Genomic DNA, 19,342 nt, shown 5'->3' with positions numbered 1-19,342 from the left:
ATATTTTATGCCTGGAGATGAGTACATCTTTCTTTCCGTTGGGCCTTCGGTGTGTGTGGAGGTGTGCTAATCTAGTAGGGAGTTGGGCTGGGTGTGAAGCTTATTATTGCTATGGTTTCCTTCAGTGCACCACAGGCTTTAAATTCTTCTAGTGATACCTTGTGTTTTGGATGTGGGATAATTCAGCAGAGAGTTTTTCTCAGTGTCTGTATTCAACTGTTATTTTCATTTGAGGCTTTTTGGCATGGTGGGGAACTGTTCTCTGATGTTCTGATTTAGCCTCAGTCCTAGGCCAGCACCGTGAACCTAGGTCTGGGAGTATGGCCCTCACAAGTGTTTCTGCCCCTCCTCTAGCTGTAGTGCCAGGCTAACATGGTTTTCCTACCCAAACTTCAGAGGTAGTTTGTTTTTTTCTTGTTTCTCTTCACAGCTGCGATGTGTTTCCACCAACACCCTCAGGTTACTATTTTTGTTATCTTTCTCCCTGCCGATTAAGGTTTTGTTCTTAGAGGAGGTAGGGGATATCATTGAGGGAGGAGTTTCAGTACTGGCTGCTGTTCCCTTCCCCAGCCAGCACAACAGGGGAAGTTTTCTTAGGATTCTTTCTGGTCTTCCCTGCCTGCTGGGGTTTCTGGAGGAAAAGCCTGCAAGAGGGTGTGAACCACCCCATGTTTGCAGCCCCCAGGGGCTTCACACACTCACAGTAGCCCACACCTGGCCCTTAGCAATTCATTAAAAATTTCTAGTTGAATCTTCTTACCAGCTCATATGGTGTCCTTTGACTGCTCCAGGCAAATAAATACTTAGGTTCTGTTCTTACTTCAGGCACCTGCTTCTCTCCAAATTTTAGGTTAGGTGTTTGTCTTGCAATCTAGTTCTCTTAAGAATTCAAGACAAATCATTAATTTGAAGTTTGTACAGCACTTTGTTATTATTAGGATGGAAGCCACTCTCTTTCCAGCTCTCTCCACCCCATCTCTTTTGGCTTACCTTCAATATCATCTTTTTGCCTACAATTTATCTCTTAAATCTGTATCTCTAATCGACACCTGAGTTGCAGACCCATATTTCCAAGGGCTTACCACATTTCCATTTGAATGTCTCATAAATATCTAAATCTGAATGTACAAAACCGTTGCCCTTCCAGCCCTGCAGGTAGGGAGTGCTCCTTCACACTTTCCTCAACTTTGCTTCCTATAGCTGAATAGTTCCACTTCTCCTAATTGCCCTTGCCACTACCCCAGTCAATCCTAACACCCTACTCCCCAACTACTGCAATAGCCTCACAACTGGTATTCCTGCATGTAGGTTGTCTTGTACCTTTCCAGTCCACATTCTGCACAATAGCCAAAGTGGTTTTAAAATGTGAATCTGATCATATCACACCTATGTTTGCTACACTTTAATGCCTTCTCTTTGAACTTGGGACAAAGTCCAATGTACTCTATATCATTTTCAAGACTTTGCATGATCACCTACCCCTGCCGACATTTCCAGCCTCATTTCCTACCATTCTTTTTCCCTTTCTCTATATTCCAGCTCCACTAGCCTTCTCTCAAGATGCGTCAGGTTCTTTCCTGATTCAGAATCTTGATACCTGCTATTCCCTCTGCCTAGACTGTCTTTGCCTTTAACCAGGCTAATTCCTACTCAGGCTTTAAGCGCTTTAAATGCCATTCCCTTACTAGGGTTCTGCAGCAACTTGTAGGTTTCCTTCAATGTAGTCATCCTAGTTGTGTTTAATTGCAATGTGTGTGCCTTGGGTAAATGTTAAATTCCAGGAGAAGAGGGATCTTTTTTTTTTTTTGCACAAAGTGCATTTTCAATGCCTAGCACAGTAGGCTCAGCATTTCTCAAGCTGAAAGAACTGAAGACAAAATTCAAGCCTCGAGTTGGAATATTGAAGGATTCTACAGGGAAAATACTAAATGACGCAGGAAGCATCAAAAGAAGATGGAAGGAATACACAGTCGCTATACCAAAAAGAATTGGTAGGCATTCAACCATTTCAGGAGGTAGCATATGATCAAGAACTGATAGTGTTGAAGGAAGAGGTCCAAGCAGCACTGAAAGCACTGGTGAAAAACAGGGGTCCAGGAATTGATGGACTACCAATTGAGGTATTTCAACAAATGGATGCAGTGCTGGAAATGCTCACTCATCTATGCCAAGAAATTTGTACCCATTCCAAATAAAGGTGATCCAACAGAATGTGGTAATTATCAAGCAGTATCGTTAGTATCACACACAAGTAAAATTTTGCTGCAGATCATTCAACAGCGGCTGCAGCGGTATATCAACAGGGAACTGCCAGAAATTCAAGGTGGATTCAGAGGAGGATGTGGAACAAGGAATATCATTGTTGATGTCAGATGGATCATGGCTAAAAGTAGAGATTACCAAAAAGATGTTTGCCTGTGTTTAATTGACTATGCAAAGGCATTTGACTGTGTGGATCATAACAAATTATGGATAACATTGCGGAGAATGGGAATTCCAGAACACTTAATTGTGCTCATGAGGAACCTGCACATAGATCAAGAAGCAGTTGTTCAAACAGAACAAGGAGATACTGCACGGTTTAAAGTCAGGAAAGGTGTGTATCGGGGTTGTATCCTCTCACCATACTTACTCAATCTGTATGCTGAGCAAATAATCCTAGAAGCTGGACTATATGAAGAAGAATGTGGCATCAAGATTGGCGGAAGACTCATTAACAACCTGCAATATGCAGATGACACAACCTTGCTTGCTGAAAGTGAAGAGGACTTGAAGCACTTACTGATGAAGATCAAAGACCACAGCCTTCAGTATGGATTACATCTCAACATAAAGAAAAGAAAAACGCTCACAACTGGACCAATAAGCAACATCATGATTAAATGGAGAAAATATTGTATTTGTAAAGATTTTCATTCTACTTGGATCCACAGTTAATGCCCATGGAAGCAGCAGTCAAGAAATCAAACAACACAGTGCATTGGGCAAATTGGCTGTAAAAGATCTCTAAAGATGTTAGAAAGTAAAGATGTCACTTTAAGGACTAAGGTGCACCTGACCCAACCCATGGTGTTTTCAATCACCTCATATGCATGTGAAAGCTGGACAATGAATAAGGAAGACAGAAGAAGAATCAATGCCTTTGAATTAAGGTGTTGGTGAAGAATACTGAATATTCCATGGACTGCCAGAAGAACAAACAAATCTGTCTTGAAAGAAGTACAACCAGAATGCTCCTTTGAAGCAAGGATGGCGAGACTACGTCTCACATACTTTGGGCATGTTATCAGGAGGGATCAGTCACTGGAGAAGGACATCATGCTTGGTAAAGTCGAGGGTCAGCAAAAAAGAGGAAGACCCTCAACGAGATGGACTGACATAGGTGGCTGCAACAGTGTGCTCAAGCATACAATGACTGTGAGGATGGTGCGGGGCTGGACGGTGTTTCATTCTGTTGTACATAGGGTCGCTATGAGTCAGAACCGACTTGAGGGCACCTAACAACATTATTATTTAATGTCTAACAAGTGAGGCTTTGTATATCACATGCCCTGCAGAGATTCTAAAGTGTAATTTGTTTAACAAGTTCAATCCAGTGTTCCCAGTGGGAAGAAAGTCTAATATACAAGGATTCTACTATATTCTAATTTTCTTATTTAGCATACATCAGGCAAATCACCTTAGAAGTGACCAAAAACATGTGTAAAAGCTTTTTTTGTGCGTACCTCAAGACGAATGTCCCATTATCTAAAATGGTAAATATTGAGAACCATTTGAAAGTAATTTTTGATAATTCTACCACAAAGATGCACTGATTAAAACTGCCCATCCTTACACTGAGTTACCTTCACACTGTGGTAAATCACTGGCAAAAAATATGAAAGTAGTTAAGTATATATTTTATTTTTATAATAATGAATCTGATATGCTCTAATCTCCTTTGTTTTATCATATATCATTCATTCCATTCACTTAAATTATCTTCTTCATGTCCAGGTATTTCTGTTGGTGATTGGTCAAGAGAAGTTGAATCTTTGTATCTCATAGAACTCAACTCGGACTGTATCTCAGTTGTTGAGGTTTTTGCCCCCCATAAGGCCTTGATTGCAGCCCTGGAAATAAAAAAAGAAAAAAAACCACCATGTGAAGTTAAAACTAAAACCAAACAGATTTATACTTATGTTTTCTATAGAGAGAGATCCCATTTTTTTATCAATATATTTTTAATTTGTGGTGCATGAGACTTCCCAGGATGTAGTACTCGTGCAGTTATTATACATATTCTGATGTAAATGGATTAATAGGGTAAAATAACCAAGTTTCAGAGTTGTTCGAATTACAATTAGACAACACAAATATTCATTTAACAAAAAAATTTTTACAACTGCCATGTAAAAGTGATGATGGCAATGGGTTTGTTTTTGTATGTAAAAGTTTAAAAATTGCATTTAAAAGTTCTCTCACGGCTGGGAAGCAAAGCATGAGATTTTTTATTTATTTTTAATCCATGTAAGAGGTGGGGTAGCCTGAACTAGGATAGCCCTAGGAGGTATGAAGGGAATGGGACAATTTCAAAACCCATTCAGAAGGAATCATGAAATGCACTTTGCTATGCTTTGGATGAGGGACGGGAAGACAAGGAGGACATAAACCAAGGTGACATAATGGGGTTGGCTGTGCACCTACCAGTTTATAATTATGAAGATCAATACAAAGATCACAAATATACAGATAATGACTCCTATGGTCAGCACAAAAACCAGGACTGCGTCAGTGTCTGGTCGGCTGGATCTTCTCATCTGCAATTCTAGAGGAAAAAACACACACCTGATGGTCATTACTACTGGAAAAAAAAAAAAAAAAAAAAAAAAAAGGAAAGCTATCTAGATGGAAACTTACCTAGTTTGAAAATCAACTCTAGAAAAATATACAGAGAATCAGTGGAAAGAAGTTATTAGCAAACTTGCTTCATAAGATTGAAATGCCGTTATCAAACATGTAGAAAAGTTAAAAGAATTTTTCAGTGAACATTTTCTATTGCCACCGCCTAGATACTACCATTAACATTTTACTGTTCATCTATTCATCCATTTGTTAATCCATTTTATTTTTTTGCTGCATTTCAATATAAATTGCTCACATCTGCATACTTTCCCCAAAATACTTCAGCAGGTATCTCATCAATTAGAGTTCAATATTTGTTTATAGTCCCATTTCCCATTTGGAGGTAAAATGTACATACAATGAATTGCACAAAAACCTTAATGTACATTTGCTTGTTGTTGTTGTTAGGTGCCATCGAGTCAGTTCCGACTCATACTGACCCTGTGCACAACAGAAGGAAACACTGTCTGGTCCTGCACTATCCTCACAATCGTTGTTACGCTTAAGCCCACTGTTGCAGTGTCAATCCATTTTGTTGAGAGTCTTCCTCTTTTTTGCTGACCCTCCACTTTACCAAGCATGACGTCCTTTTCCAGGGACTGATTCCTCCTGACAACATGTCCAAAGTATGTGAGACGTAGTCTCGCCATCTTTGCTTCTAAGGAGCATTCTGGTCGTACTTCTTCCAAGACAGACTTGTTCTTTTGGCAGTCCATGGTATATTCAATATTCTTCTCCAACACCACAATTCAAAGGCGCCAATTCTTTGGTTTTCCTTATTCATTGTCCAGCTTTCACATGCATATGAGGCGACTGAAAACACCCTGGCTCGGCTCAGGCACACCTTGGTCTTCAAGGTGACATCTTTGCTTTTCAATACTTTAAAGAGGTCTTTTGCAGCAGATTTGCCCAGTGCAATGCGTTGGTTTTGGCAAATGCGTGCACGTCTATGTTATCATTCAAATCTGTATCAAGACATAGGACATTGCTTTACTCCAGGAAGTTCCCTCCAAGCCCCTTTCCAGTTAATCCTCACCATTCTCCAAAGGCAACTACTGTCCTGATTTTTTTTTCCACCATAGTTCAGTTCTTCCTACTCTAGAATGTCATATGAATGGAAACATACACAATGTACTGTTTGTGTACGGCTTTTCTTTTTTACTCAGCATAATGTTTTAGAGACTCATCCTTGTTGCATGCATTAGCTTTTTTTTCCTTTATTACTGAGTAGTATTCCACATTTTAAAAAAAATTAATTCTCCTACTAATAGATACAGAAGTATTCTTCTGAAAATGCTTTGCTGTTTAACCAGTGCGTGTGTTGAGACAGCCGAACGACCCTGCCAGTCCTTGATGGCCACAAGACAGAGAAGCCAACATCATGTCATTTAAGGCCTGATACTTTGGAGTCTGTGCTCCAGCCTTTAGCTTACACCCTAGAGAATGCATGTTGTCCTCTAATCTCAGGGGGAGCTGACCACTAGACACCTACCACAGCAGTCCTAATGGGGAGCAAGTGGAGGGGACAAAGACTGAGGATGGCCCCCGACACTTTTAATAGCATGAACTAAGGGTAGTTTTTAGAGTCTGATGATATTTTGGTCCTATTTTGATTTTTATAGCATTTACTGAAATTAACCTTTTAAGGATGAATGATATCCCAACATAGAAGCAAGATTATTAGCTTTCACCAGGAAGATTTTTTTTTTTAAAGACGATAAACACATCAAAGAAAGTTAAAATAGTAGTTTATTTTTTAAAATCATCCCCTAAAAAACTTTAGCTTTTTTTTTTTTTGTTGTTGTTTGTTTTTCTTTCAATCAAGGGTTATTTTGTGTGGTATCTCTAGACTCCACCAAAAACTCTTTATTAGGAGTTCAGAAATGTCTTCAAGAGATCCACATGCTCCCTCAGTATTACATTTAACAGGTATATGTGGGCTTTTTTCCGGCAAGAGGCTCCTGAACTTATGACCAAAGCCCCCACTCCCAACCACAATTAAGACAACAACAATAAAAATGATTAAGAGCAACTGAATCACATGAAATAATTACCTGAATATAGAAGACATCATAGATTAAATTGAAAGAATGTGCACATGGATCCATTTCATAAGGGAAACAGTTTCTAGTATGTAAAATTACGTTCAGGATAAGATTTCTCTTTTGTGACAAATATCAAGGACTGTATTATTGCTTTATCAAAAGTATTTTCTTCAAATAAATAATTTTTAAGATGTGTTCTGATTTCATATTTCTTAAATTTATTTTACTGTACCAATATTTTAGTAAACATCCATGAGTTCATTTTTCCATTTTCAATTTTATGATGGAAGTAAAAGCAACAATTAATTCAAGTTAGACGACTGCTCTTTGGAGATACTTTAGGAATACATCAGTTTCCTGAAGTGAGGCACGTCTGATTCTACTTTGTGAAATGGAAATTAAGCAGTAGCTTGTAAAGAGGTCTAAACGATATAAACCAGTGGTTCTCCGAGTGTGATTCCCTGGATCAGGACACCAGCATCACCTGGAAACTTGCTAGAGATGCAAATTTTTGTGCTGCGCCCACCCCAGACCTTGTTGTTAGCTGTCAGCAAGTCAGCCCCAACTTATAGCGACCACGTGCACAAGGAACGAAATGTTGCACCATCCCCATGATTGGTTGGGGATTGGACCATTGTGATCCATAGGGTTTTCACTGACTGATTTTAGGATGTAGATCACCAGGCCTTTCTTCATAGTCTGTCTTAGTCTGGAAGCTCCACTGAAACCTGTTTAGCATCATAGCAACATGCCAGCCTCCACTGACAGGCAGGTAGTAGCTGGGCATGAGGTACACTGGCTGGGAATGGAACCCACGTTCCCCACGTAGAAGGCAGAGTTGTACCACTGAACCACTACTGCTTCCAACCCCAGACCTATAGAATCAGAATCTCGGGGTGTGGGGTCAGTGATCTGTGTTTTAATAAGCTCTCCAGGACATTCTGATGTTCTTTACAGTTCAAGATATAAGCAAATTAAAACATGTTGGGCACTTACCACCTGCTGTATAGACTGTGAATCTAACAGATGCAATGATTTCATTATTATCCAAGGTGTTACACTCTAAAGCCAGGGGGTGACTATCCCTGTGTACTTCCAGGATTGCTGAATCATTTCCAAGTATAATAGCTTGCTATTTAAAAAGAAAAAGATAATAGCAAAGTATCAACATTCTTCATGCACAGTTAAGATCAGAAAAATTATTTCTCATAAGAGGAGAAGAGTAACTTTCTCTCTTACTCTAGTAATCAACTGTGCACATGGATTTTGGAGTCAGAAAAGCCAGACATGAAATCCTAACCCTACCACTTCCTGCCTGTGTGGATGGTGGACAAGTTAACTTCTGCACCTCAGTTATTTATCTGTAAAATAGGTATAATGACAGAAACTATCTCATAGGATTTTTATGTGGATTAAAAGAAATTATAGTGTTTGATGTAGGCTTGGCACTTAAAAAGCCCTCAATTAATTATACAATTCCTATATAAACCAATGAAAACCTTGCTTCCAAAACAGAACACTTCATATAAAATGGATGTTTTTAAGTTCTTATTACAGTTGACCTTAAGACATATGTAAAGTCTTAGTCCCACCAAATAATGAAAAATTTAAAATCCTGTTGATAATAATGTTGCATTATTTTGATGTCATTTTTACAAACTGCTTTTTAAAAAAAGTTTTCTGAGAGTCATTAGAACTGAGATACAATAAATTTTATCACTCACTAGAAAGGATCAATTTATATATATTCATTACTCACTTGATCTGGCCTTAGAAGTCTCCACATATATTTGAAACGATTTACAGGAGATATATGAATACATGCCAGCCTAACACTTTCAAGACTTTCTGAAAGTGGTTTACCCCCTGAAAAAAAGTAAAATTAAATACATAAACAACACTGGGCATTATAAATTGCTTTATACAAAATACTACTTTTAAAAGCCACTTTCAATTTTAAAGATTAATTATATGCTGGAAATTATCAACCTTATCATTGGGAATATAGAAGATCAGAGAGAAGTAACAAATGCAAAGATAAAGTCACAAAAGAAGCAGGTGAGGAGACACCACGGCTGCCTGCTCTTCCTGAAGAATAAATCGCGGAGAAGAGACATAGCAAGGACAAGCAACCTGGTGATCTATTAAACTTTAGGACCTACTAAAAACCAAGCCAGTTGTCATCAAGTCCACTCTAACTCATGGAGACCCCATGTGTTGCAGAATAGAACCACGGTTCATAGGGTTTTCAATGGCTGATTTTTCAGAAGCAGATCACCAGGCCTTTCTTCAAAGGAGCCTCTGGGCGGGTTTTAACAGCCAGCCTTTCAGCTAGTAGTTGAGCGCTTAATCATTTGCACCACCAAGGGACACCCCTGGGACCTACTAGTGGCTTCCAATTTACTGTTTAGAGTCCCCCGTGAGAGATATTGAAATATCAGAGAAGCATAATGTCAGGGATTGAATTGTGCCCCCCAAAGTATCTGCCAACTTGGCTAGGTCGTGATTCCCAGTATTGTGTGATTGTCCACCATTTTGTCACCTGATGTGGTTTTCCTGTGTGTTGTAAATCCTACCTCTATGATGTGATGAGATGAGATTAGAGGCAATTATGTTAGTGAAGCAGGACTCAATCTACAAGATTAGACTGTGTCTTAAGCCAACCTCTTTTGAGATATAAAACAGAAGCAAGCAGAGTCGTGGGGACCTCATACCACCAAGAAAAAAGAGCCAGGAGAATAGCGCATCCTTTGGACCCAGGGTCCCTGCACTGAGAAGCTCGTTGACTGGGGAGATTGATGACAAGGACCTTCCCCCAGAGCCAACAGAGAAAGCCTTCCCCTGGAGTTAGCACCCTGAATTCAGACTTCTAGCCTCCTAGACTGTAAGAGAATAAGTATCTCTTTGTTGAAGTCATCTACCCGTGGTATTTCTGTTATAGCAGCACCAGATGACTAAAACACATAATTTGATATAGAACAGCTCTCAAAGGTCTCAATTTAAGGCTTACTAATCACTGACATAATGTTATGGCCTGAGTGTGCGAAAGCATTTCACTACAGGACTGCCTCAATCACAGACCCTGATATATTATACAGAATAGATGTTAAATTTTAGACGTTGCTAAAAAATATAAGGCAAAAGCAGAAAGTTACTCAGAGCTATAATTGTTTAGAGAAGAAACAGAATCTTAAATTTTATTATGATTTTCTTTCACGATAACAACAATCGTCTCCTTCCACTCAGTGGCACCCTCAGGTAAGGTAAAGGATATTTCCCCAGGGTAAACCCTTCCCCTCAGCCTCCCTCCAATACAGAGTACAACTCACAGCCACAATCTACTGGTCCACGGCATTCTTCCACCCGCACAAGACACTTGGATTCACCTCCCGGGCATCCATTTGTTAATATAACTTCTCTAATACCAACACCTTTGGTAAAAGAAATCAGCAAATGTTAAGAAAAACTAATTCCAGGGTTTCTTTTCCATCTAGTAAACTCTTTTTTTGAGATTTCCCTCTTGATTTCAGAAATTAAATTCCTAAAATCAGGATGATAACATTTAGAATTTTTTTAGGACCCTCATTTTGAATTATTTCATGAAGTAGCTTTTCCCAAAGTGAGTTACACCAAACACTAAGCTCACTAGTTGTTACCACAAGAAAAGGATTCCATGATCACACACATCTGGATTCCAAAATCATACACATTTTATGGTGAATAAAATTAAACAGACCCCTTTACTACAGGATTTTAGAAAAGTTTTACCATGCTAGTAAATTAATGTGCCATTGGGTGTAAATTTTCATTGAGCTAAGGTGCAAACGTTTTAAATTTTCACACCTCTGAAATTAGAATGAGTATTATAATTGATGGCATGCCATAGATTAACTGGCAGTATTTTTCCTCCTTAGAGGTACATAAAATGTGCTTCTTACATCTAATAGAGTCTTAGATTTGATGAAATAAAATAGTATACAGTATTTCCCAAATTTTTGGGGGGTGGGGGGAGAGGTGAAGCTTCTGGATGAAATTCCAAAATCACATTTTACCATAAATGATGCTTTTTTATATACAGATTAGTAAATAGAGACAGGACAATCTATTTATGGCCAAATTTCCATTTCCAATACTCTCTTTAGAAATGCCGTACTTTTTTGTAACAAGAGATCAAGTCTTTACCAACTGATCCCAGAGCTCCACTGAGCTTGCCTTTCTTTCACCATCATAATTGAGAGATGATAAAATGCTGGATCGGCGACATGCTGAGCCATGTCCTGTGATAAAATGACCTATAGTAAGGCAGTGGTCACAAGAAGAGTCCATCTTGATTTCCTTGTCTACCAGATTTCCTCTTTCATTCCCCACCAGATATTAATCATAAAATCCATTCTCAAGGGCAAGGGAAAGTTGAAGGCTGGAGGTGGCTTACAGCCATGCTTCTCGAACTTCAAAGTGCATGCGAATTACCTGGGGATCTTACTAAAATGCAAATTCTGATTCAGTAGGTCTGGGGTTTTCTTTAAAAAAAAAAAAAAAAAGGTGGTACTGAATCATTTCCAACTCATGGTGCAACCTCATGTGTCTCAGAGTAGAAATGTGCTCCATAGGGTTTTCAGTGGCTGATTTTTTTCCACCTCTGGGGTAGACTTGGGAGCCCTGGTGGCACAGTGATTAAAGAACTTGGCTGCTAACCAAAAGGTCGGCAGTTCGAATCTACCAGCCGTTCCTTGGAAACCTATGGGGCAGTTCTACTCTGTCCTATAGGGCTGCTATGAGCTGGAATCGACTCTACGGCAATGGATTTGGTTGTAGACTTGAACCACCAACCTTTCGGTTAGCAGCCAAGCCAGTTAACCTTTTGCACCACCCAGGGGCTCCAGGTCTGGACTAGGTCCTGAGATTCTGCATTTCTAGCAAACTCCCAGGTTGACACTGCTGGTCTGTGGACCACATTTTGAGTAGCAAGGGAGAGGACTCCATATGAAATAAAAAGAAGAGGAAAGATCTCTTTTGATTAAAAGAGGCAGCTAAGAATAGCGGCAGTATGGTTCCACTTGAATTTATAAAATGTTCCTGTCTAGAACACAGCCTTACTCTAAAATGCATAAATATTTTCCAAGCAGGTATTTTATGTATTTATTTATTTAGCCAAATACAGTTCATTGAGATGATGTGTGTAGGTGTGACATTTTCTGTAGGTCCAAGTAACACTTAAAAATCTGCCTGGGTATTCTAGGAAAAGAAAACTTTGTGACTGTTAAAATATTGTTTTGGGAGTTAAATAAAATTTTCACTAAGGCTTTTTTTTCCTTCTAAGTAGGTAGATAATGTTTGAAATTTAAAAGGTTTTTATATTTTAGATATGAAATATTGCCTTTTCTCATTTTTCTCCTTAGAACTTATCATTATCTGATATATCACATTTTGCATACTGTTCATCTGTCCAGACCTATTAAAATATATATTCCCTGAAGGTAGTGAGTGTCATCTACTTTGTTCACTGCTCTATCCCCAACACCTGTAACAGTGCCAGATATATTTTTAAAAAAACCCACTGCCATCAAGTTGATTCTGACTCATAGCAACCTCATAGGGTTTCCAAAGCTGTAAATCTTTTGGAAGCAGACTGCCGCATTTTTCTCCCATGGAGCCACTAGTGGTTTTGAACCCCCAACCTTGCAGTTAGCCGTCTAGCACTTTAACCACTATGCCACACAATTGGCACTTAAAAAAAAAATCATTTGTTAAATGAACAAATATACAATTTATAAAACACTTCTTCAAATAATAGTGGTACAACATCAATTAGTAGAACTGTCATAAAAATGGAGCCCTGATGGCGAAGTGGTTAAGAGCTCAGCTGCTAACCAGAAGGTTGGCAGTTCTAATCTACTAGCCTCTCCCTGGAAACCCTATGGGGCAGTTCTACTCTGCACTATAGGGTAGCTATGAGTCAGAATCGACTTGCCGGCAACGGGTGGGTTTGGTCATAAAAATAATCATTCTCTACTTGCTGAAAGTAAGCAAACAGTCAAAGAAAAACATAAATTGTGAAAAGAATATCACAAGTGTATTACATGGATTGCTCTCCATTTTGTGACTTAGACCCACTAAGACTGCTAAGAAGTTAAGGTAAAAATGGGTTTAAGACTATCTGAAATAAAAACAATTCAGGTATAATTTTTAACAAAAACAAAAAATTCATTCTGATCTAGGGTCTGCATGGATTTTTCTGTCTCCCCTCTGGTTATTGTCCTCCTCTCCTTCCATTTCTGTCTTTTTCCATTTCTTTCATCAGTTGCCAAATGTGTAGCAAGTAACCCACTGACAGGAGGGCTGATTCTATTTTGGATAAACTTAATTGTGAATTATCTATTGTCCTCTCAGGACTCTAGTCTATAGCAGTGGTTCCCTAAGGATGGTCCCCTAACTAGCAACATCAACCTCACCTGTGAACTTGTTAGAAATGCACATTCTTAGACCCTTCCCCAGCCAAACCAAACCAAACCAGTTGCAGTTGAGTTGACACCTACTCATGGCAACCCCAGACCTACCGAATTAGAAGAATTGGTTATATACGATTCTTCTTGGATGGGCCCAGCAATCCGTGTTTTAACAAGTCTGCAGGCACTGAAAATGCACACTGAAATTTGAGAAGCACTGATCTATTAGAGCATTTGTAGCCTTAATCCCACTCTCATACAAGAGATTTTATGTCCAATCCATGGAATGTTCAAAATAAGTCATGGTCTTTGAGCATCATCTTCCCCACAAAACCAATAGCCTTTTTCTCTAAGACATGATATACAAACTGGAGAAATGTAGAATTTAGAAAAGATGATTATAAATAAGTAAATTTCTTGATAGATTTGCCAACACAGTATGTGGGAAGACATCTGTGAGGTGCATCGGAAGATCTTTCATCTTCTGAACATCTGTGAGATAGAGAAAATTTTACTTTGGTGAAGGCAGTTTATGTGCCAAAAAAAAGTATAGGGAGCTGGCTTAAAATAAGATTTACAGGTTAGGAACTGAAAACATCTTACCTTTTAAAAGACAATTAGCTTGAGTTGTACGTGTAACTTATTGTTATTAGAAATAGAAATCAATGAGGGATGAATGAGAGCACACAAAATTACAAATAAAACATTGCCACACTGTTTTTACCTTCCCTCCCACCAAAAATACAATATGGTTTATTCATCTGCTGTATGCTACTTACCACATGTAACAGTGCACATTCCAAATTCTACTTCTTTGGATATTGTCCTATTTGAAACTAAACATAAAGTGCAAAGATACATTATTTAACCATATGAAAACTTTTCTAAGTGAAAAACTCTTATTTGGGGATGGAGGATTCAAGTACTCATCACAACTTATCATACAGGCAATAGAAATTAAGTTTTATGTATAAAACAGAAGTCTCTTTCCTAATACATGATCTGATGGTGTTTAAGCCAAAAGTAGCCTAATCCTTTAAAGAAATGCACTAAATTAGCAAATAACCTGCAAAAAAAGTTTATATTTAAATCTTGTATATACCTTAAAATTAATTTTTTTTTCCATCAGTAAGTTATAGAAGGTCAGAAAACCAAACAGATCTGTCAATTGTCAGGTCCAATTTTTTCGATTCCCTATTTTCCCAAAACCAAAAAATTTAATGTACAATTTCCATCTAAAAAAGAAGTCATTGCTTTATACTAAGTTTCTCATTAAAATTATGATAAATTTATAGATTGGTTGTATTCATTTTCCAGATTAAGATGGTAAATTCAAATATTTCTAAGAATTTATTTCAACACCAGACTTTTCAGGACAACCCAGGAATATACAAATAGTTGAGAAGTTTAATATTCTTGATTCTAAATCATGTTTCTTTATTTCTAACTGTTTGGCAATTTGGCATAAATTCCACTGGCTATGCACCCATGAAGTCACCATGAGTCAGAATTGACTCAATGGCAACTAAAAATAATAACAACAATGGTATATAACCAATTCTTCATAGCTCAAATTAGGATTAAAATCTCAGTAGAAAAACACATAAAATGACAAAGTGTAAGAGGGTAACTTTAAAAAAGCAGTTTACTAAAGCTATGTTCACATTTGTTGTCATTAGTTGCCAAGGAGTTGATTCCTACTCCACGGCAGCCCCATGTGTACAGCCTAGAACTGCTGCATAGGATTTTCCAGGTTGTGACCTTTTAAAAGTAGATTACCAGGCCTATCTTCTAGGTTTCTCTGGATGGGTTTGAACTGCCAACCTTCTGGCTAGTAGTCAGGCGCTTAACTGTTTGTACCACCCAGGGATTCCAACGATCACATTTACTCAGGGCCAACAATATTATAGCAGAAAAAAGCATAGGACTTGGAGTCCATGGATCTGCTTTGCCACTAATTAGCTGTTGAGTTTGAACTAATCGTTTAAATTCCCTGGGGTCTAGTTAACCCTTGCGTAAATTTTGGAAAGAACCTATTTCATTTGATTATTATCAGAATTAAGTGAGATAATGTGTGTGAAACCATTCTGTAAATTGTTTGGCACTAGAAAAAAAAAAAACATTGCCGTTGAGTCATTCCAACTCATGGCGACCCCATGTGTGTTAGAGTAGAACTGTGCTCCATGGAGTTTTAAAACAATATTTTATTGTGTTTTTGGTGAAAGTTTACACAGCAAATTGGTTCCCATTTAACGCTACACCAATTGTTCAGCGACATTAGTTACATTTTTCACACTGTGTCAACATTCTCTTTAATTGCATTCTGGTTGTTCTGTTTCCAGTACTCTAGTTTCCCTTCCCTTTTATCTTCTCATCTTTGCTTTAGAGTGATAATTGACCTTTTGGTCTCATACAGATGGTTTTTTAATTGAGCACCATGCTCACAGGTAATATCCTTTGTGTGCCAACCTGTTATTTCGCTAAAAGGTAACCTCATGGGATAGTTTTGGTTCAAGGTTTAACCTGATAATCCCTGAGATTAACAGGACGATAATCTCAGGGAGTCCTCTAGTCTCATCTGGTCCAGTAAATCTGGAGTTTTAAAGAATTTGAGTTCTGTTCTGCAATTTTCTCATCCCTAGGGTTTTCAATGGCTATAATCTTAATAGAAGCCCTGGTGGTGCAGTGGTTGATTAAGCACTCGGCTGCTAACCAAAAAAAAAGGTTGGTGGTTCGAACCTACCAGCTGCTCCGTGGGAGAAAGATGTGGCAGTCTGCTTCTGTATATAGATTAGAGCCTTGAAACCCTATGGGGCAGATCTACTCTGTCCTATAGGGTCTCTATGAGTTGGAAGACTTGATGGCAATAGGTTTGGTTTTATAATCTTAACAGAAGGAGCCCTGGTGGTGCAATGGTTGAGCACTCAGCTGCTAACTGAAAGGCTGCTGGTTTGAACCCACCTAGCAGCATCGAAGAGAAAGACCTGGCAATTTGCTCATACAGATTATAGCCTAGAAAACCCTATGGGGTGGTTCTACTCTGTCACATGGGGTCACTATGAGTCAAAATCAACTGGACGGCACCTAACAATAACAAAAACAATCTTATGGAAGTAAATTGTCAGGCTTTTCTTCAGAGGCACCTCTGGGTAGACTCAAACCTCCAACTTTCCATTAGCAGCCAGTGTGGTAACCATTTACATCACCCAGGGACATAAACGTGCTTAAGATATCATAATTACTCAATTCAAATTCAATCGATTTCATTTAATACTATACAAATTTTTTTCCTATTTTGATTACTGTAAAAACCCAATATTTTTATAAACACTTTTATTTTGTACTTACAAGTACCAAATACAATGCTTGGAACACACAGTAGGCACTTGACGCATATATGTTAAGTAAATTCATGATTGATTTTTTTAAATAAATGATTTTGATTATCATGATGATTAATTTTAAACTGGCCTTTCTTTCTTGAAATGCTTGGATACTTTCTGCTGGCACAGTATGAGATATAAATTAAAAGCTGTTTTCATGAACATAGAAAACATGGGTAAGAGCATCAATACCAGGCTACATTTATATATCTTTTCAAAAACCATTCAAGAAAGTCTATCAGTTCTGCTATTAACTAGCTACGCTACTTTGGGAAAGTTACTTAATTTCTCCTTACTTCAGTTTCCTGATTGAAAGAAAATGAGGAAATTGAATTATATGGTCTCTAAAGTCCCTCTCTCAGCTTTAATGTTCTATGGTATATTGAGTGTCCATTAGATCATTCAACAACTTTCTTTCTGAATAGGAATTCTACAATGATAGGTAGGTCAGGGAAATTATATATATATAATTATATAAAATTTCATATATATTGTATAAACATGCATAACTATATAAAAATGTATATTATATAAAATATATAAAATTTTATATAAATTATATATGTAAATATACATATTATGTGTATATATATATATATCTACGACTAAAAAGGGAAAAAAATGATCTAAATGTCAGTAAATCTGGATGTGTAACTGGTTAAACAATAAGACCCACAGATGCTAATTAACTGACTGGTGTGGGTGTGAAAGGAGTGCTGTTTCACAGGGCTCTATCTTGTTCAATATTTTTATTAACGACCTAGAAAAGAACACTGATATCATGACGGCTGAATCCATGGATTCTGTAAAGCTAGGAAGAATAGCAAATGTGTTTACAATAAATCTGGATCTAAAAATGACAGGTTGGAATAATGGATAAATCTAACAAAATGAAATACAAGAGGAATAAATATTAAGTCTTACACGTAGAGCTGAAAAGCCAACTATTCAAAACTACTATATGGGTTGACTAAGTTTGATATAAGGACAAGTGAAAATAAGTGGAGAGGTTAGTTCACAGTGAGTCAACAGCGTAGTGAGGCTTCCCTAACAATCTATTGAGGTCTTAGTCTACACTGGTAACAGCCTGGCATCCACAAAGATGCAGATAATAATCCTGCCCTTTTTCACTCTGGCCAGATTGTGGAGGGTTCTCTTCAGTTCTGGACAGCACATTTTAACCCTTACTATACCATGAGAGTCCAATTTTAATTTCTGAGGTGCTTTTTTGAGGGTTGATTTGTAAGGTTTGATATTTCATGACTTTTTCCTTAAAGATCTTCCAAAGAAAAAGTGAAAATGAAATTACATTTTTATAGAATAAAACTCATTCTGTCTTCCCTATCCTGACCTAATATTATATAGGTCAACTGGACTCTTATAAAAGGATTCTGTAAAATACACACACACACACACACCATCCTCATCCACTGTTTTCTTATTGCTTCACCCAAAGTGTTGCATTATCTTTCGAGATGATATAAAAGCACTTTAGAGGTACCCTCCTTGTTTAGCTTTCATTGAACATAGCTGAGAACTCAGAATATTTCACTTTTTGCTCATAACAGCAAATAGAAGAAAAACATCAATTCACAATTATTGAATGAATCAGAAGATGACCACAGAAAGGCTTTAGATGCTAATGAAGATGGTGAAATTGACTGCATAAGCAAAATCTTAAGACAGTGAGAGATGATGATATCTTAGATGAATTTCCTAGACAAATTTTCTCTAACTCAAGAATCGATGACTGAATGTTATATTTCTAAAGATGAAAAGTATATATGGTATTCTCATCCAGATAACAGGAAGGACTTCATCCTGAAATACTGTGTGATAAGAAGCTGGGCCATACCATTTTACTAAAACAATGTGGACAGTATTCGTTTCTTATTATGATGTCTATGCATCAAAATTTACTTAATAAAGTTTGTGAATGAACAAATGATGCTGGCAGGTGTGTATATAAAGGTGATTAGAAAGAAATAAATGATGTAAAATTAATAAAATTCATTGAACTGACCATTCTAATTAGTGTTTATAATTTAAAAATAAACGTTTTTGCAATTATGGAGCAAAGAAGAGAGTCCTTCCTTCAACAAAATTATGAGCCTTCAAAGTTTTCGAAAGAATTGTCATGACAGTGCAAGCACAAAAAGAACCAGAAGTAAAGATAAGTTACAATCTGTTAGAGATGTATTTGAAATCTGATACATCCCAGGTTCAGAAGATGAAGTTAGTTGTATTGAAAGGACTTTGCCCATCTGGGGTATATACACCTTCAAAACCAGGAAATATGGAATAAAACTTTGGATTTTCCTATGTTTAAATTCTTAATAAAATTTCTACTTAAGATGTTTTCACAATCCCTTTATCCTTATCCTTGTAAATTATATGTACAATTACTTAAAAGTATAAAAAAACAAGGGTCCCTCAAGCTATTTCAGAGCATAGAAAAGGAAGCAACACTTCCAAATTCATTCTATGAAGCCAGCATAACACTGATACCAAAACCAGGCAAAAACATCACAAAAAAAGAAAATTACAGACCAATATCTCTCATGAATATAGATGCAAAAATTCT

At 37.5% G+C, this 19,342-nt stretch overlaps 1 protein-coding gene across 1 annotated transcript in view; it reads right to left on the bottom strand.

Annotated features, from left to right (window-relative positions):
* Positions 1–3,880: 3,880 nt before the first annotated feature.
* SPACA1 (sperm acrosome associated 1) overlaps positions 3,881–19,342 on the bottom strand; it is a 17,501-nt gene continuing 2,039 nt past the window's right edge. Inside the window, exons 2-7 of the mRNA XM_004388988.1 lie at positions 14,155–14,211; positions 10,259–10,360; positions 8,689–8,795; positions 7,926–8,061; positions 4,687–4,807; positions 3,881–4,112 (exon numbers count right to left, since the gene is read on the bottom strand). Of these exons, the coding sequence (XP_004389045.1) occupies positions 3,956–4,112; positions 4,687–4,807; positions 7,926–8,061; positions 8,689–8,795; positions 10,259–10,360; positions 14,155–14,211 (680 nt within the window). The 3' untranslated portion in view covers positions 3,881–3,955. The remainder of the gene's footprint in view (positions 4,113–4,686; positions 4,808–7,925; positions 8,062–8,688; positions 8,796–10,258; positions 10,361–14,154; positions 14,212–19,342) is intronic.

The sequence above is a fragment of the Trichechus manatus genome, unplaced genomic scaffold (genome assembly GCF_000243295.1).
Source record: "Trichechus manatus latirostris isolate Lorelei unplaced genomic scaffold, TriManLat1.0 scaffold00226, whole genome shotgun sequence".
NCBI classification, from domain to species: domain Eukaryota; kingdom Metazoa; phylum Chordata; class Mammalia; order Sirenia; family Trichechidae; genus Trichechus; species Trichechus manatus.
Note: the sequence above shows the minus strand (reverse complement) of the source record. Positions and strands in the feature narration are given on the sequence as shown.